At 37.0% G+C, this 20826-nt stretch overlaps 1 protein-coding gene across 1 annotated transcript in view; it reads left to right on the top strand.

Annotated features, from left to right (window-relative positions):
- TRPC4 (transient receptor potential cation channel subfamily C member 4) overlaps window positions 1-19927 on the top strand; it is a 221594-nt gene extending 201667 nt beyond the window's left edge. Inside the window, exons 7-11 of the mRNA XM_050767068.1 lie at window positions 996-1191; window positions 5247-5441; window positions 17263-17304; window positions 17433-17522; window positions 18937-19927. Coding sequence (XP_050623025.1) covers window positions 996-1191; window positions 5247-5441; window positions 17263-17304; window positions 17433-17522; window positions 18937-19659 — 1246 coding nt within the window. The 3' untranslated portion in view covers window positions 19660-19927. The remainder of the gene's footprint in view (window positions 1-995; window positions 1192-5246; window positions 5442-17262; window positions 17305-17432; window positions 17523-18936) is intronic.
- The last annotated feature ends 899 nt before the right edge of the window (window positions 19928-20826 follow it).

Raw genomic sequence — 20826 nt, 5'->3', positions numbered from 1 at the left:
GTAATTTCAATAGTCTCATTTTAATGATTTATCAAGAAGTATGAAAGCTCTATTATCGTTTTTTACACTATATTAGTGTATTATTATGGTCCCTTTGAAACAAACAATTCTCCATTTGGGTTCAGATACTCCTCAGCTTATTTCATTTTTTGGAGCAAGTTATTTATTTTCAATAAAATAGCCAGAGCTCATTCATTGGCTAGAATAAATAAAATGTTCCTTGAAATACCAAAAAAACCAAAAACCCACCAAATTTTATTATCTAAGCATTCTGAGACTCTTTGCCATCTTACAAGATGTCCAATTTTAGTTGTAAACATGGAAATCTGTAATAATTATAATGTTCTCAATTCTCCTACAACCAAAGCAAAATCAGTAAAAGAACAGACTTTTTTAAAGCCTAAAATTTGGGATCTATCATTTCTTAGTGATGACTTAGTGCCCTAGGACAGAGATTGACAAATGTTCTATGAAAAGGAACAGATAGTAAATATTTTTGGTTTTCTGAGCCATATGTTCTCTGCTGTAACTACTTTCTTCTGCCATTGTAGCACAAACGAAGCTATAGGGAATGAATAAATGAATGAGAATGGATGCGTTTCAATAAAATTTTATTTATGGATATGGAGATGTGAATTTTACATAATTTTCATGTCACAAAATATCACTCTTTTTTTTCCCAACCATTTGAGAAAGTAAAAACCATTCTTAACTCAGTACCCATGCCACATTTGCCTCTCTCTGCCCTAAGAAACTAAATTTAGCTTTCAAAGCCCTTGGGAAATTTAAGTACACCATTTCTACTAGTTTGAGGAAAAGAGTTTTCTTTCACTCTTTTTATCGTTTAATTTTATAATTGTCCTAAAAGGTTATTTTACTGTTGATATTAATGTTTAAGTTAATTTTATATATAATAGCGCCAAGCTTTATTGTTATATCTTATGTATAATTATTCCATTAATATAGCTATTAGTATCATTTTATCTTTATTACAGGTTATTTGAGACACTGCAGTCCCTGTTTTGGTCAATATTTGGACTCATCAATTTATATGTGACCAATGTCAAAGCACAGCATGAATTTACTGAGTTTGTTGGTGCCACCATGTTTGGGACATACAATGTCATCTCTCTGGTTGTTCTACTCAACATGTTAATAGCTATGATGAATAATTCTTACCAACTGATTGCTGTAAGTTGACCAGCTTTATTTTAATTCAATATTTCCTGTAGAATCTGTTGTTGTCAGCTATACTCCATCTTCTTACCATCATAAATAAAATCTATAATTAGCCATTGATGAGACAGATAAGAATTATCAATGGTTAATTTGAAATTTCTGAGCAGTAGCACCCTATATGTAGCTATAAGTTAATCTGATTTTGTCATGTTACACATGATTACAAAGATAAACCAAATCCATTTTGCCAGGCAGTCACTGGCTATGGGAAATAGTAGCTGAGATCTGACTTACAAACAAGCAGCTCATCTCTGTGCAGTGAACAGTAGGTTTTGCCTCCTGTCAGTCCATTTAACCTGCCACCCTCACATAAGCAAAGTCATTCCTATAGGGGAAGATACAAAAGATAACCCAGAGAGGAGTCTGGGGAGGGGAGAAGTCATAGGATTTTCAATTTCTTAAAACTCAGGGAAAGCAATGTATTCAGAGAAGTAGTATTAAATTCTGTAGGATAATACACAATACATTTTTTTTGAAACTCTGGAATCGAAACAACTTAGCATACGTTATTTACTTATTCATTCAACACATAATTACTTGGTACATACTGTGTTGCCCAGTACTGTTCTGGGCACCAGAAATACAGCAATGCACAAGAAAGACAAAGCTTGAACTTATCTGCTTGAACTTACATACTAGTGATATACGTCTCTGACCACTAGCAATAGGAGCAAATCAGAACCCTTAGTGGAATGAAATATAGTTAAGTCTTTCATATTTATACCTTAGACAAGTAGCATTTTATAAGCATAATTATAGTTTTCCCATTTTCTTCATAAATAACTACATTACATTATACCTTTGAATCTATGGTTAAATCTCTGAAGAGTTATTACTGTGTTTTTGTCAAGCAAAACTCTGAATTTTACTTCAGCTGTCTTTAAGGGGCACATTTTTCTCATAAGACACTCATCACTGATGAAAAACTGCATAGAACATGAAAATAGATGGTTTTTATTTACCGATTCACAGGCTAAAGTATTCCAAATGCATAAATAATTCCTCTGGAAATAGGTAGGTCCTAGGATTTGGAGGTTAATGTCCGAATTTGTGGATACTTTGGATTTCATTTAAGCATCTCATGATCTGAAATTTTTATAGACTCTCAATTTTTGTGTCAGAAGTTCTATATTCTCCTAATTAACATATTGCCAAAATGTGGGTTCTGTTTTCCAGAACATCAGCAACAACAACAAATTAGAAGTCCTTTAATTATCAAGCTAGATACAAGGAAGCTGCCAGCAATTTGGATTTTTTTTTTTTTTTTTTTTTTTTTGAGACGGAGTCTCGCTCTGTGGCCCAGGCTTGGAGTACTGTGGCGCACTCTCAGCTCACTGCAAGCTCTGCCTCCCGGGTTCACACCATTCTCCTGCCTCAGCCTCCTGAGTAGCTGGGACTACAAGCGCCCGCCACCTCGCCCGACTAATTCTTTGTATTTTTTTTTTTAGTAGAGACGGGGTTTCACCGTGTTAGCCAGGATGGTCTCGATCTCCTGACCTCGTGATCCGCCCGTCTCGGCCTCCCAAAGTGCTGGGATTACAGGCTTGAGCTACTGCGCCCGGCCTGGATCTTTTAAAACATTAAATGTCCCAATTTCATCAAGAAGAAAACACTATTTAAGAATATTATGACTTTTTTTTTATTGCTTCTTTGTGAGGTGTGCTTTTCTAGGTAACTTCATTACAGAGATGAGAATCATCTTCAACTCTCTATTTCTACTCAGCCCAAACCCTAACAGTATGGAGAACAAAACAGGCATTAAGCACCTGAGAAAGGTGTGATTCCAGGTCTCCATGCATGAAGCCTCCTTGAGGCATGAACATGCCAAGCATTGCTTTCCCCTGTTCTAGAATAGCAGAATATACTCTGGGTCCTTGGGTCCTTGGGTCAGTCGGTCCGTCCTTCCTTCCTTCCTTCCTTCCTCCCTCCCTCCCTTTCTCCCTTCCCTTTCTCTTTCTTTTCTTTTCTTTCTTCCCTTTCTTTCTTTTTTTTCTTTCTTTACCTTTCTTTCTTCCTTTCTTTATCTTTCTTTCTTCCTTTCTTTATCTTTTACATTCTTTCTTTTTTTATTTCTTTCTTTTTTTTCTTGCTAACTGTAACTCAGAGTCATAGTTAAACCTTGAAAAACGAGGAAAATTTAACTGTTGAAAGGCAGAAGCAGTTATGTAGGCCTCAACTAAAGCCTGTTTTCCATTCATTCATTTGTTCATTGATTAAATATTTATAGTGAACCAACTATATACCAGACATATGCTTAATTTTAGGGATACAAAGAATTAAAAAGTCCCGTTTTCAACAACAACAAAAAAATGATATAGTAGAGATAAAGAATCGATAAATAATTTCAATATTGAGAAAAGAAATTTGACGATGTCATGAAAGTATGGAAGAGGGGACCTTGACTGGGGTTGGAAATAGGAGGCAGCTCAGGACTGGAGGCAGAGCAGGCTTCTGAGTAGAGAGGATTCTTAAGCCGAGTTTCAAATGTTGACTAGGAGTTAGAAGGTGAGTAGTGGAAGATGGATCTAGTCATCACCAGCTTAGAACTTTCTATCTCCAGATTTTCTAAGCACTATAGACTATGTTATAGACCCTCTTAAAATCCTAAATCATGAACAAAGAAAGCACTTGCTTAGTGATTGCAATAAGATAACATAATTTGAGACTCTCTGGGAATCAGAGAATCAGAAGGAGCTATTCACAGGCCAATGCTTTATCTAAGTGATTGCCTTTTTATTTCCTTGAGCCAGATCTACTGAGTCCCATTCTCTATGCCTGCAGGAAACAATATATACAATTCTCTTTACCAAAGCTTATTGGTTCTATCAGCCAGAACCAATAAGCTTGTTTAGAAAGAAAGAGAAAGGAAAGGAAGGAGAAATAAGAAAGGAAAGAAAGAGGAGGGGAAAAGGGAGAGAAACTGCAGCTTCTGTGTTCCCATTTATCAAACATTCGCTTAGCAACAATAAGGCCATGCAATTTCTAGCTCTGGTGATTCTTGTTCAAAGCACAATCTGTCCAGTATCTGGATTAAAACCCATGTTGCGCAGAGTAGAAATGTATGTATAACTTATTCATCAGCATACAGCAATTTAGGAATATCAAAATGAAACATAGTTGAAGATTATTCTCCTACTGTAAAATATGAGTTCGTGTTTATGATATTAACTGGTTACAATGAACTATTCTGAATTCTTAAAATGAATGTATGCCCAGTCTCTACCACCTCCTACTTCTCAGATTTTCTGCTTAAATCAGATTTATGGCTACATTTCTAAGAAGAGACTGGCCGCCCTAAATCTAATTGCCACAAATGTTCCAAAGTTTCCCCAAGAGGTTAATAAAGTGGAGTGAGTAATACATGATGAAGGGGATAGCCTCAGGATTGTGGGCAACCACTGGCCATACTGCTCTTTGGTGAAATCTGTCCAAAGTTAGGTCAAGATCCCATGGTGTGTCAGAGAAGCCCAACTCTACATTTATTAGGGGAACTTCTTTCTATGTTTATTTCCGTTGGCCAAAGGTGGGCAATAATATTCACATGAAAACATATCCAATAAGACTTTTCCTGGCAACACTGAAGGCTAAGCCATGAGCATCTGTGGAGGTAACATTAATCGAAACAGGAATACAAGGCTTTGGTTAAGACAGAAAGTCTATTCCTGAATCAAATGAAACTGCGCTAATGTGAGCCTACAGTGCAGAAGATGCAGGCTAATCTTCAAGTCATGACTAATTACTGCAGTCTTTTTAACATGGAATTATTTTAGATACCTGTTTCACTGAAGAAGGAAGTATGAGAAGTGACACAAGACCTGTGACTACTCTAGGTTAAGCCACCACCTGAAATGTTTAGATGACTATCTCTGGGAGTCAGTGGTGGTTTTAGAAGCAATTTAATTAATGTTCCAAGAGTTGCTTGAAGTCAGGTTACAGGCTGTCTGTGAAATTTATGGTACCTTATTAATTAAGGAACCTGTCATCAGTTGTCATGTTCTCCTGTTCAGGACCATGCAGATATAGAATGGAAATTTGCACGAACAAAGCTTTGGATGAGTTATTTTGAAGAAGGAGGTACTCTGCCTACTCCCTTCAATGTCATCCCGAGCCCCAAGTCTCTCTGGTACCTGATTAAATGGATCTGGACACACTTGTGCAAGAAACAGATGAGAAGGAAGCCAGAAAGTTTTGGAACAATAGGGGTAAGAACACAGCATGTTAGTATTACTCTTTTTCTAAATTGTGTATTTGAATATGTTTGTAGTCTTTAATGAACATGTTCAGGTTCAGGTCTTTAGCCTTTTTGTTCTTACCGACTGCATGTCATGAACATTTATAGCACATCTCCCATGACCGAGGCAGTGTCTGATTAACTAGGATTTTTTCACAAGTGCATTTCCTGCATTGAGGGCAGTCACTGCTATTTTAATAGAAGTTCCACTCTTCACACAGCCCTCAAGTTCTGCTAGCCAAGGATGGGGAACTAGCATACTCTGTCTTGTACCTTGACTTCTAGGTCTTTGCAGAATGTACAGCAGGTTATTTGTGGCATTTATTCCTCATTGTCTGTTTCCCCCTCTGGATTGTATGCTCCATGAGGGCAGGGCATGTGTTTTAGTGACCTCAAATTCCTCGTGCCTAACATAGGTCCTTACACGGAGCATTTTATGCTTGATAAGAATTCTCAATTAAATGATTGACTGAATATTATAACTTAAATATGCTGTGCCAACTGTCAACTGTGATTCCAGAACATGTTTAATTACTCAATATGTTGCGTCTACTCCCTATCATATTAGATGCCAAGAAGTTAGGCATCTAAATATACATATATATATATACACACACACACACAGAGAGAGAGAGAGAGAGAGAGACTGCTCAGAACCATGCTCGTGGTAAACTGGAAGATGATATTTCCCTTTCCTCATTTTAGAAGTCAAGGTTTCAAGCAATTCCAGCAGAAGATACATCACGTTAAGCTTTTGGTCCAGCCATACCATTGACATAAGACAAATCATTCTTCACGCCTTCCTCCCTTTGCGTTCTAATTTTGAAAGTTCTCATAGTGATGTTTTGGGAATTAACACACTGATACTCATTAGTCACTTTGATCTTCTCAGGAAAATTGCTTTGGAAGTATTTGAAAATGTTGTTATATTAGGATTACCAAGTAATATTTGAGATTAATCAAAAATAAAAAATATTAATTTGTTTTCCATTTTATTTGACATGGTGTGTGACTGCTATGCCCTAAGAAACCCTTCCCACTCTTTCACTTCATTGCCTACCAGGCATTGTCATCAGCACCAAATGGAGCTTTCTCACACTGACGGTGGCATTCATTTTCCTCTCATCTCTGTAACAACTCTAATTAGAGAAATTGACTGGCAAGTGAATGTTACAAAGAGGTGATTAGGAGATGCAGTTATATTCTTTCCTATAAACTATTACCCATAGATTTGAGGGACTACAGTTTGTGAACTTATCTGACCTTAGAAACCAAAGTCAGATTGTGACAAAGCCTTATCCTGCCATCCTCATACTAATTTATGAACTTTAACACTGACCTTAGAAGGGAGGGAAATTATTTTCCTCCAAATATTTGACTTTTGTGTTAAAAGTCTTAGAATAAATGTAATAGCTTAGATTTAATAAGCAATTACTGCATGTGTTCCCCTTGCCATAACTGAACCAGAATTTGAGGAGTGGCAAGAGGTATGAAGGCATGGGTTCCATCTTTGAGGGCACCAATTTTAATGTGAGAGATACAGAAATAAAAACAGATATGTTATGTAATATATTTAACATTATCATACAGTCACATGTAAAAGGCTACGGGAAAAATGCAAGACATAATTAATGCTTCCCTTGCGGTAAACAGGACAAGATTTCAAGGAAGCCAGACTCCAGCTTACTCCTTTCCACATCAAATATACTTATCCTTTGTACCATCTCATCCGAAAATTTATAAGCATTTTTTAATCGATCTCAGAAAAGATAGTGATGATTAATGCTGTCATAATATACTACCTTTCATAAGAGTATTCTGATTTAAAAAGAGCTTCTGGGTCAAAAAAAAAAAACCCTACTCACCAAAGAAATGTGTATTTCATATTTTAATTTTAGGCAATGGCAGAGAGAATCTTGGTTTTTAAAATAACAGGAAACTTATAACAAAACACAGGGTCCTGCTCTGATGTTTTAAGCGATCCATCTGTACTGCCAACAAAACGAATGGAGAACCAGACCAAAAGCTTGACTTCCGACCCTCCCTCCTATCCTCTCACTTTTGATTCATGGAAAGGATTATGTTGCCATCATTCTTTAGAAGCAAAGAGGAGCTCTCAGTCAATTGGCTTTTCTATTAAAGTAGTGATTCATTCGCAGAGTTAAACAGTTTTATTTGCTATATATTACTAGTCTCAAAAGGAACCCACACATTTCTCTTATATGTCTATCTCTATATTTGAATTTTTTGCTCCAAGCTGATGCACAGCAAAATAATTTGAAACTAATCAGAATCTCAAACCATTCCTTTTTTTTTTCACTATTAATATTTTACTAACATTCAACAATGAGTATTTGGATGCTTTGGGAATTTATGCCAAAGGGGAAAATATTCTGAGTCATGTCTCTCTTTTCTACCAATCTAGAGCCTTGGGCAGGCACCAGTCCAATCAACATCAATGCTGTCTAAATTTACTCTTTCTCCATACTGCATTTCCAGAATGAAAAGAACATATGATTTTCGGATGCCTACTCTTAGTTGAGTTTTATACATTTTTTGTTTATATGAAAATAAATGATAAGTATAATTTATAAAGAAGTTCTTGCTTATAAAAGTATAAGAAAGACTAGGCGCGGTGGCTCACACCTGTAATCCTAGCACTTTGGGATCATAAGGTCAAGAGGTAGAGACCATCCTGGCTAACATGGTGAAACCCCGTCTCTACTGAAAATACAAAAATTAGCTGGGCGTGGTGGTGGGCACTTGTAGTCCCAGCTACTCAGGAGGCTGAGGCAGAAGAATCGCTTGAACCCGGGAGATGGACGTTGCAGTGAGCCGAGATCGCACCACTGCACTCCAGCCTGGTGACAGAGCGAGATTCCGTCTCAAACAATAAATAAATAAATGTATAAGATAAATGAGATATACATTAAGATGGTTGTATTATTAAAAGAGGGGTTAACTGAGAAAGTGATATGAAAAGTATTTAATTTTTTCGTGAATTGATTTCAACTTGGTTAATCCTCCTGACAGTTTATTAGGTGTACATACAAAGACAATGAGATACACAAATAGCCATTAATTAAAAGGTGACATTTAAGGAACAGTAACAGTCACTTTGTGAAACCAGCACATGGCTTAGAATATACCATTATACCCCAAAGCGATCTCATATATCATTTAGCTCAACCGTTTCTTTTAAAAGAGAACCTGTTTACTTTGCCCATTGTCTGAGGGTCTCTTAGAGACAGAGTAGGGGGAAAATGCCGGGTCTTCCGTTTTCCAGCTCAAACTGCTTTCCATTGCCCTCTCTTACTTCCCTGAGAAGTCTGGTGAGCATGCAGCAGTACCTTCCCTGTTGTGTCTTTTGATTGTTCTGAGCAGCCTTTGCAAATCCTATCATCATTGTTTTCAGCTGCCTCTTAGACGCCTGTATCCAGAATCCCTTGTTTACCAGGCTGGTTTACCTTCTGCCCTTATCCTCAACCTGCTTATCTTTATGCTGCATTTTTGAAGCAGATAATTAAAGCCACACTGCAAGTGAATTCATTCTTTGAAGTATTTTTCTGTAACCTTCCCATTTGTAGTTCACTTGCTGACACTCGTCACCCAGCCTTTGCGTAAACGTCACCCTGGTGCTCATTCCATTCACGTTCCCAGGAAATGCCTGGGAAACCAGTGCTCTTCAGGGTTGCCACACTGGCCACTCTCTAGGAGCCCATTATTGATGATCTTATCGTGCTATTTACGGCGTCCTAGTAATACTGATACAACTAGCTCTGAAAACTCATTAACTCATATTTCTTTGTAACTCTGGACTGCATTTAATGGGTGTTTGGGAGTTCCAGGTAAATTAACCTTTCACTTTACTGCTTTGTGGGAGAACACGTAAGTGGAGCAGAAATGCTTTATTATTGAGCACAACATTTGTGATAGAAAGCAAACCCATTATTGAGAGATGCTTCATCTCTGGACTATTAAAAAAAACCATGAAAGCAGCCTACCCAAATAAGAAACACACTCTAACTTGTGTTTTTTGATATTGCTTCTTGTCAAGTGTTTTGTTTAACCTCATTTTATCAGCAAATACCCTTCTTGTTATTAAAGCATTCGTTCTCAAATTTTATAGCATACAAGAATTGTCAGGAGTCTCCATTTTAACAAGCATTTCCAGTTTATAACTTTAACTGGACATTTCTATTCAAGACAGCATTGGTGTTTACCACAATTTGTTTTGAAGTTTTTGAATCTTTAATTTGTGTGAGTACATAGTAGATCTGAGCTATTTAAACTAAAACAAAACCAGGTTTCCTGCTGTTGCTCCAAAAGTCCCGATCCATTTAATTCAAGTACAAAGATGCTATTATAATACAGTACTTCCCCAAAGCATTTAATTAATGTGAAACATATTTAATGCCACAGACTAGGTTTCTAAATGAAATGTTTACATTTATATGTTAGTATACCAGACCAAAAAAAATACTAGCTCTTTCAATAAAATCATAAGAAATGTTTTTAACTTCCTTAGTTTTATGTCTTCCACTTTTTGGTTTTCTCTCAAGCACATGGTGAGAAGAACAGGAGGCATGATGATCTCTGGCAGATCACTGAGCATCACTCAGCCCTGAGATACAGGTGGAATATTCGAGCCTGACTAGTTGCCACAGAAATATGCCCAGTTAAGTCGCTGCAAATGAATTAGAAACTGTGAATAGATTAGCAACAGCTATCATCACTAAAGAAAAAATGCTCGTAGTACATGCCTCTCAGACTTCATTTATAGTGGCAATTTGTCAAAATGTATTGCTCCCTAATCTTTAGGACACTCAGTAGGCCTAATGACAAATCTTACAGATATGACAACTTTCATCCATGAGGATCTCCAGATTTCCTAAATTACTGCTGCAAGATTTGTTGGCAGGGCCTTTTGCTGAAACTTTATTTCCCCGTTGGGGATATATAGAAATTAATTGCTTGATATTCTTGGTATTTCAAGAGTGAGTTCCTGAATATTTGGTTTGATGATACAACATTCAGACATTTCACATGAATTATTTTGATATGCTTAGAAAATGTGTTCATGAAAAACAGTAAGCAGATGTATGCTATAAGGGTAGAGAAAGACTGTTTATAGAGAACAATATGTAGATCCATCTGCAAAGAAGTCAAACTGCAAATTTTGTAAAGGGATCACATCGCAGAATGCCCCTTGCCTTTTTAGTTTTCGTGAAAGGAGAAGAACACAGCAAGATGCATGGCTTAAGGAATTCAAGGAGCAAAGCAAAGACTAAAAGGCATAATTCATGGGCTTAAAATTCACTGCTAGACCAAAACCAGAGTGGAAATGAGAGAAAACAGCACTGAAAATTGACAGCAGGGACTAGCTACATGAAGTGAGCGTGACATTCTACATAGTGGACCTGGAGAGAACTGGAGATAAGAGTGAGAAAATGTCACAGCTCACTCTCCAGAGACCTCTCTTTTCTAGCTGCAAAATCTTCCCTGCTCTAAAGGAACCTGACACTTCTATTGAAATCCCAGAGTTTCCTTGCAGCAGCAGCGGTTTTTCACTAGATGGTCTTTCTCCTTAACATGAGTTCTCTGATCCAAACGCTGCCATTGTCTTGTCCTAACAGATCAGGAGAAACCTGCAAACTGTGAATTATGCTAATGTGGCACACAGGTATGCCCCCATCTTCTCCTTTAAAGCTACCTTGCCAAGGAACATTCCACACACAGTCTATTGACTTCTGATGTAGTTTGCAAAGGAAAGTGTCAGCTTAAAGAGCACTTCTTCCAAAATATTTTTCCTAGACACTCAGTTAAGGAAGAAAAGTCCTTGATTTGTCATATAGTCCATTTTTTCTGTCTTAAACACAACTCACAACCAATCTAGTTTAAAAAAAAAAAAAAAAAAAAAGCTGCAAAATGCAAGTTCCAGAAATTTCTTTCTTTTTTTTTTTTTATTTCTGAGATGGAGTCTCATTCTCTTGCCCAGGCTGGAGTACAGTGGTGCTATCTCGGCTCACTGCAAGCTCCACCTCCTGGGTTCACACCATTCTTCCTACCTCAGCCTCCTGCATAGCTGGGACTACAGGCGGCTGCCACTATGCCCCCGGCTAATTTTTTTTTTGTATATTTTTAGTACAGACAGGGTTTCACCATGTTAGCCAGAATGGTCTTGAGCTCCTGACCTTGTGCTCCACCCTCCTCAGCCTCCCAAAGTGCTGGGATTACAGGCGTGAACCACCACGCCCGGCCACCAAGTTCCAGAAATTTCTATGTGATATTGTACACTCATTCACTGAGAAATTTTTTATTCCTAACACAGGTCTACCATGCTATAATTCTACCTAAGTTATTATTTTTAGATAACACCTAGTCAATGCAGATTACTCTGTCAAAGTTAATATGCAAATGGCTTGAAAGAAAATTAAATACCTATTTTCTTAGGTATTAAAGCTCAGTACCCACTTAGGTATTTTTTAATGAAATGGCTTTCATTATATTACTTTTAAACACAAATTGTTCATTTATCCTGTTCTTGGTCTTTTCCAGTGATAATTATAAGAAAAAATATCTTCTCTTATGGTAACAAATCCCTTTGAAGCTCAACTGACCTTTACCCAACAAAAAGTATATGAATATCCTAAATATCATTGATGGTAGTTCTATTGTATAATATTCAATGGTGTCACTAATTGCCAAAAATTATTGTGATGTTTATTGCAAAGAGTACATACATTACGAGTTGAATTCTGTGCCCCTTCAAAAAAGATAGGTTGAAGTCCTAACCACCCATACTTAGATTGTGACCTTATTTGGAAGTAAGATTATTGCAGACATACTTAGTTAAGGTGAGATTATACTGGAATAGGGTCATTGTAAGAACATGGCCATGTCAAGACCGAGACCCGAGAAAAACACCATATGAGATTGCAGATAGGCACCTGAAAGCCAAAGACCTCCAAGAATTAACAGCCACCACCAGAAGCTAGGAAGTCTCATTCCCACCTGATGCTGCTGCTAGATGACTATCAATGAAATTAAACTTTCATCACATGTCACTCAACTAGTCAAAATCCCCAAGTGCCTAGTAACCACCGGATTCATGTGCCATCTAAAATTCTACATTAACAGTCCATGCTAACTTCCCACTACAATCTCATCTGTATATTCCCAATAGCAAAGACTTTGCAACTATCGTGCCAGAAGTCTCCATAATGTGCCTCTCACTTTCTAACCCTAGCATACGTGCTCATCGTATTCCAATCGTCTGGAACACCTGTGCACCTCCCCTTGTCCAAATCCTATGATTGCTTCATGTCCCACGTAATACCCTATTCTCTATAAGAGGGCTGTTCTGGCTTCTTTCCTTCGCACAGTATTATCTCCTTCTCCCCTGTACTCAGTTAACACACTTACAGCACTTCCCGTGTTTTCTTTCGTATTTTGTCTTCATGTGCAGTCATTCATGATCTTGGCAATCCACCTTTTGGACTATAAGCCATTTAAGGGCAAAAATGTGCTTTATTCATCTCTGGTTTCTTACACTCTATTGCCATACACATGTAGTCACTTAATAAATCTACCTTAAATTAGCCCTACAAGTTAAGAGAGTTCTGGCTCCAAAATGGAGCCTTGAGACAAGCTGGCTTTACTCCCCACCATGGCAAACCAAACCCAAATATACAGTGTCAGGATTATCACCAGAAATATCCCAGGACTCAGATAGGAGGCAAAGCCCTTTCCAGGGGTCACAGAGAAATGAAAAACTCCTGGCACATGGTAAAAGAATCGTATTTCCGGCCAGGCACCATGGCTCACACCTGTAATCCCAGCACTTTGGGAGATTGAGGCAGGCAGATCACAAGATCAGGAGTTCGAGACCAGCCTGACCAACATGGTGAAATCCCCGTCTCTATTAAAAACACAAAAGTTAGCCAGGCATGGTGACATGCACCTGTAATCCCAGCTACTCAGGAAGGTGAGGCCGGGGAATGGCTTGAACCTGGGAGAACGAAGTTGCAGTGTGCCAAGATCACTGCACTCCAGACTGGAGACAAAGCAAGACTCCATCATATTTCCATATCCAGGTGCCCTTCCCTTCAATCTGCCTGGCACCAAGAATATAAACAATTTCTCCCAACTCATGGTTCCTGCACTGAAAAAACTGAGATCTGAGGTAGACAATCAGCTTCCCCAATATCTTGCATTTCCTAGAAGTAGGCTTCTCCTTGCCTCAACCCATGAAAATCATCCTGAGCCCCTGAAGAGAAATATCCCTGAGCTTAGCCAGAGACAAAGGCAAAGGAGGAACTCTGATCCCCAGGCCTGGAGACTCTGCTCTGTAACTTGACCAAAGGAGACGCCAAATCAGAGTGGCTCTTCAGTAACAACATGTTGTAGGACGTGCATTCGTCCGCTGGGCAGGAACCCCTAGCCAGTGTTCCTTTTTGCTATGACCTCTGAACTTTCCTTTGAGTTTCTATATCAGTGCTCACATATGGCTGTCTCATTAACGTCATAGCAAAAATTCAATGTCATGCAGAAAAGTTTGTAAAATTTTTGGGCTCCCCCAAAAGATGACTGCCTACAGAGTCTGGGTCACATCTGTCCAAATTTACCAGAACTATCCCCTTACTCTGTCACTTACATGCAAGTTTCCTACCTCTAAACCTCTCTACTGCCAAAGCTGAAGGTATCTAATGATTTAGCTGAAGGAAATGCTCTCCACAAGCATGAATTGCCATCAAAATCACGCAAAGGGACACAGTGAAATCTAAGTATATTATTTTACTTTCTCAGAGGTAATCGTAATATGTTTCCTGCTATGCACAAGCTTTGAGAATCAAGATATTTTAAAACGCTGTTAAATCATATTATTAATCAAAAAGGAAAACAAAATGCAAAGGACAAGAATTAACATTAGCTAGCGACAGATGCCATAAATCTCTTATCTCATTTAATCTTCAAAACTACCCGTGGAGTTTATCTTCACCCTGTAAAATAAAAAAATCAGGGAAGAGGGAGGATGTCAGAGTTAAACTCCCTGACTAGGCACAGTCAGCTTCAAACCCAGGTGTAACCCCTGGTACCATGTTCTTAACATCACACCACACTTTCTCCCAGAAAGTAAGGGCATAACGGTAATGATCACTAAACAGCCTATTCTGTCATGCTAATCAGGGAAACAGAGATTAAACAGATGAGAGCTCTATCAGCTGCATAATTTAGCATTAATTATTTGGTGAGTGCACTGCATTCATTTTGAGTTTTAGGTTCAGAAGATGGTTAACTTCATCCATTCCTATTTTTCTAGCCAGGATGTTGAAGTTCATTGCCTGATAAAATTTCATGCAACTAAAAAATAGTTTTGTGGTATTACCACATAATTATGGAGAATAATTGGTTGGCAAAAACAATGAACTGCATTAACTTAGTCTTAAACCTGGACTATAGAAACTGAATAACACCGGAAAGGTACATAGTGAACATTTTTAGTGTTCTTCTTTTTGAAAAGCTATTTTGATTTTTAAAATTTTTTCCCAGGAAAATTAACCTAGAATTATCATTTCAAATGTAGTCTTTGACCTTTTTGTATTTGTACTAAAAATTTGACTTTGGATGAGTAAGATTCTACTGAAGGAAAGACAGTTTGTACTCATTTTAATACTAAAATGTATCATGATAATTTTCACTTATTACTCATAATTTTCTGATTCTGTCATCCTCAATTGTAGTTTGATGCTAAAGAAATTTAAAGTTAAATCTTGACTTCTAACTGCTCTCTGTTGAAAATGTCTTTATTGGATTTTAGAAGGATAGGATTCTAAAACACAGTAGTGAAACGTTATAGAACCTCGAAACAATAAAAATTAAGTAGACTAAATTCTTTCTATATTAAATTGAGAGTTTCTAGCTACTTAAATAATGAAAATCAGATCTCTGTTATAATATTTAGGGTGAGAGTGTTAAAGAAATTGATGTACGACTCACTTTAGTATTTTAGTTTACTTTAAGTAAATTTAAGGAGATCTAGAAGACTGTGTGTTTCCTTTTAGAAGTGCCGTTTGTCTTAGGTTTCAGCTGAGCTGTGTCTCAATATGAGTCAGACACCTCCATCTGGTGGCCCAGCCATAAAATTCCCATGCCATGCTTTTTCAAGATGCTCTACATTTGTGTTGTTTCAAATTTCTGAGTTTTTAAATTAATAGCTTAATCCTATTTTAAATGTTTTTCTCAAAATGTATTTCTCATGCAAAAGTGAATGATAGTCAAAATAATTAGTGACCTTTAGGAAGCTAAGCATGTCTCATCTGTTCCTACAAATCACTACTAGTCATGAAAGACAGATACATCCTTATGGCCAGTGAAAATAGCATTTTCTTCTATTTCTCTGAAGAGAAGAAAATAGTTTATTTTAAATCGTTTAATATTTAAATTATCATTTCACAGTGATGCAGGCACAGCTCTTTTCAATATTCTATTTTATCAGCCTGTGATTATTTATTAAGGAACAAGATCAAAAGCCTCATTTTAAAACCAAGATATATTATCCCTTTTGCTTTCTCATAATTTACCAAATTAATTCCTTTATTATAGAGATATTTTTATTTTACATTATTTTGGCCGGTTTTCTTCCTGAAGAATCAATGCTGATGTTTATTCAACATACATAAAATTGGGATTATGTAGGGGTTTTTCTCATATATTTAGAATACTTGAGAATCTGCAAATATATAACTTTAATGTCATTTATTATTTAACTCAACTCATAATGGACTTTTTTCAATCATTAAACAACCCATCTCTCTATTCCATACTCTCAAATCACTGCTCTGTGCTTACCCCACCTCTACTCTCAAACCATTCTGATGCCTTCAGAATATGAGCTGGGACTGACATTTAATTTATTAAATGAGTTAATAAATGCTGTGTTTCAACAGAATCCTTTATTTATTTATTCTGTTAAATCCAGCCATCTACTTAAACAGGAATCTCCTCTTACTGTATATACAATTGAAATTAATATTGGAGAGTTCAGCAACTAACAAGATTTCTGATTAACTGTTACACAACATAACTTCTTAATCATGCCATGTTAATATTTATGAAGACTTTTAAATTTCTATTTGATATGTACTATCTCTCATCATCGTTTCAACTGATTTTGAGTGTGTATTAACTCTAATTAACTAATTTTTCATCATCTTGTGTCCTGTATGAGAACAACAGTTCTGTCATTGTTAACTTACTCTGCGTTTCAAATGTCATATAGATTATACACGTTTGTTCACTCTTTTGATTCATGTGCAGCACTTTTTTTTTTTTTTTTTTTTTTTTTTTTTTTTTTGAGACGGAGTCTGGCTCTGTCCCCCAGGCTGGAGTGCAGTGGCGCGATCTCCACTCACTGCAAGCTCCGCCTCCCGGGTTCACGCCACTCTCCTGCCTCAGCCTCCCGAGTAGGTGGGACTACAGGCGCCCGCCACCACGCCCGGCTCATTTATTGTATTTTCGGTAGAGATGGGGTTTCACCATGTTAGCCAGGATGGTCTCGATCTCCTGACCTCGTGATCCACCCGCCTTGGCTTCCCAAAGTGCTGAGATTACAGGCGTGAGTCACCACGCCCTGCCCATGTGCAGCACTCTTTAGCCATTGCCCATTGACTAGTAAAACTCCCACACTGAAGAAATGAGAATAAAAACATTCTTGATTTAAAAAAATAAATTATTTTTTAGAATAGTAATGTAACAGTATAACCAGAAAGGAATGTCCTTTTCCTTTTTAGAGGCGAGCTGCTGATAATTTGAGAAGACATCACCAGTACCAAGTAAGTTGTCCTTGTACTATGTCTTGAAATTTTCATTAAAATAAAATGCAGTCCCCCCTTCAGAACTGACTCAGGAGGAAATGTATTTACTCACTGAGTATCAATACTCTTGTTCTAAAATGCCTCAGGAAGTTATGAGGAACCTGGTGAAGCGATACGTTGCTGCAATGATTAGAGATGCTAAAACTGAAGAAGGCCTGACCGAAGAGAACTTTAAGGTAACTGTTTTCATGTCCATCACAAGAGGCAGATTGTGCAGAATATTAATCCAGATAGAGGACATTTAAAATCAGAGCTAGAAACGTGGCTGTGTGTTCCAGCAAGCCTGTGTGCCTTCTCATCTTTCCACTGAAACCCTACGGACCTGTAAAAAGAAAAGCTAGTAATGAAATTTCTTCTCAAAATACAATATTTTCACACATACAGAGAAAAGCCTAGTGATAAGGCATTCTGACTTACCTGATCCCAGGAGTGAGCTTGTTTCTGAAATTTCAGCCTGATCTTAAAATCTGAAACATTTAGTAACTAACACACTAACAACAAAACTTCGTGTGTTCTGCAAAACTTTGATAGCAGAAAATTTAAGATTTGAGTTTAATTGTAACTAATACACTTAAAAACATTCTCCTTGATATTTTTTAAATTGTGTAAGAGGAAATAAGTAAAATGTGTAAAATACTATATTCTTGAATCACATGTTTAAAATAATTTAGGTTAAAATTATTTAGTTAGTGTTTAGAGATTTTGGAAGAATGATTAAGGTCCATAAGATCTTACAGGCCAAAACAAACACATTAAACAAAATCTATAGGAGATATTTAACATAGAAAATAGCAGGTTTGAACGTGAGAATGAAGTAGTGAATTAGGTAAGAAGATAGAGAAATTACAAAACTTAAAGTGCAGGTTGAAAACTAGCTAGAAGCCCAGATTTTCTTTGCAGTCATAAAGTTCAAATTGTAATGTTAAATGATTCACGTTGCTTTAGGAGATAGGTTAGGGCAGGAAGCCACCAAGAAGGCTGCCATCAGGTTAAGACTGAGAATTCAGTTGCCCCAAAAGACAAGGAAAAAGGATGAGCCTAAGAAATGTCGTTAGATCCGAAGATATTCCTAGGATGCAGAGGCTGACCCAGATTTAGGGGGAAAGTCCTCTTTAAGACAGTAAACAACTGCAAGTAACTACCAGCTCTTAAAAAGTTAGGCTCCACATAATTTTCAGATCTCCCTGTGGACAGAAAAATGTGCCAATATTAAAAATCCTATGAAATACACCCCAGAGACAGTGAAGTAACTTGGCAGCAGATGACTCATTTGGAGAGGAAGTCTTCGAAACTGTAGTCCCAGAGAAACCCAATATACTCAGCTGCGCGTTGGTGGCAAAGATAACTCATGTTTCTTTTTGCATCAACCTTAGGAAGTGTCCTTCCCAATTCCAATAAGGAAATTAGTAGACATCAAAATGACATCAAGTATCCGTGAGAGAACTTGGAATTCTAAATAGAACCACAGGAGAGTAGAATCCTTGTTTCTGAAAAGGAGTGAAAACAGTTCTGACCTATACATGAGACAAGAAAATGGTATTTCCAAATGTTTAAGTCCTAACCTAATTTTTCATTTTAAATTCTACATAGGAACTAAAGCAAGACATTTCTAGTTTCCGCTTTGAAGTTCTGGGATTACTAAGAGGAAGCAAACTTTCCACAATACAATCTGCAAATGCCTCGAAGGAGTCTTCAAACTCGGCAGACTCAGATGAAAAGAGTGATAACGAAGGTAATAGCAAGGACAAGAAAAAGAATTTCAGCCTTTTTGATTTAACCACCCTGATTCATCCGAGATCAGCAGCAATTGCCTCTGAAAGACATAACATAAGCAATGGCTCTGCTCTGGTGGTGCAGGAGCCACCCAGGGAGAAGCAGAGAAAAGTGAATTTTGTGACCGATATCAAAAACTTTGGGTTATTTCATAGACGATCAAAACAAAATGCTGCTGAGCAAAACGCAAACCAAATCTTCTCTGTTTCAGAAGAAGTTGCTCGTCAACAGGCTGCAGGACCACTTGAGAGAAATATTCAACTGGAATCTCGAGGATTAGCTTCACGGGCTGACCTGAGCATTCCCGGTCTCAGTGAACAATGTGTGTTAGTAGACCATAGAGAAAGGAATACGGACACACTGGGGTTACAGGTAGGCAAGAGAGTGTGTCCATTCAAGTCAGAGAAGGTGGTGGTGGAGGACACGGTTCCTATAATACCAAAGGAGAAACATGCAAAAGAAGAGGACTCGAGTATAGACTATGATCTAAGCCTCCCAGACACAGTCACCCAGGAAGATTATGTGACCACAAGATTGTGATACTTGAAGGAGGAAGCGTTTACCATACACATATATATTTTCCGTAGTGCTCTGGGTGTGGGAAAATGTTTAAATTGTATTAGCAAATGCTAAGTTACACTTTATAGCGTTTCTCAACTGTGGCATATTAACCTGTAACATGTTTAAATAAGGCAAAGGCAATCAAAAACCTTTTTGTTTTGTAGCCTGCTTTTGCTTTCACAATTTGTTTTACAATTGTTTTTGTTAATAAATAAATGCACCTTGTATTCTTGTACTGTTGCAATAACCCACAGAAACATTTTAGCTATCTTTTTCAATTAAAACAAATGTCATTTATTTCATGTGGTAGTTGACTCCTAAAATAGCTATTTTTATACGCAAAAACCAATGTGGCTGAAATATTATAGCTTTTCATAATTTTTTAGGGTCTCTAGAGAGGGTTCCTTGCCAAGGACTTTTCACCTAGTCCTACAGTTTGACTTTAAAACACAAATATTACCAAATTATTTCTTAAGGACATGTAAATAATTGTTGTACACAATTAAAGCAAGCAAGTCTTCTTCTCGTGGAGTCATGTCTAAACCCCCTCAAAGTCACAAATACTTTGTAGGGTTTTAGGTTGTTCCAGGGTTTCCTTTCAGTAAGTAAAAGAAGTGTTTGTCTTAATACATTTTGATGATTGATGATTTTCAATGACGTTTTGTCAGAAAAAAACTCGCCCCTCCAGTTTTTTTTAATTACCTATTTCAGATTCCACTGCTTATCAGTATAAATATGAGTCTTTATGAATAACTGAAATTCAAAAATATGGCAAAAATTCTCAGTTATAGAAAAGAATAAACCATAATACTGTAAGCACATTTAACAAGCAAGATGATTGCATACTAATAATATCCAAATGAAAATGAATGTATTCTAAACAATCTAAATCTAAGTAAAGTTGAATTCCAGTATTTTCAATCAACGCAATATTGTAATCAATTCAAAAGAAGTACAAAAACCTAGCAGTCTCCTCTTTTCACCAGTAATCATTATATATTTCTTTAAAATTAAAATCACTCAAAAATCATTATTAATTTTATCAGCAGATATAGATATATAGTTTTGCCTATAGGGAAAGCATTCTTATTTCTTGTTTTTCTTTCTGTTGTTTGCAAGATAATTTAGCTTATAATAATTCACTGA

This window comes from Macaca thibetana, chromosome 17, assembly GCF_024542745.1.
Source record: "Macaca thibetana thibetana isolate TM-01 chromosome 17, ASM2454274v1, whole genome shotgun sequence".
NCBI classification, from domain to species: Eukaryota; Metazoa; Chordata; class Mammalia; order Primates; family Cercopithecidae; genus Macaca; species Macaca thibetana.
The sequence above is the reverse complement of the archived record's forward strand: the minus strand, read 5'-3'. Positions and strand labels throughout refer to the sequence as shown.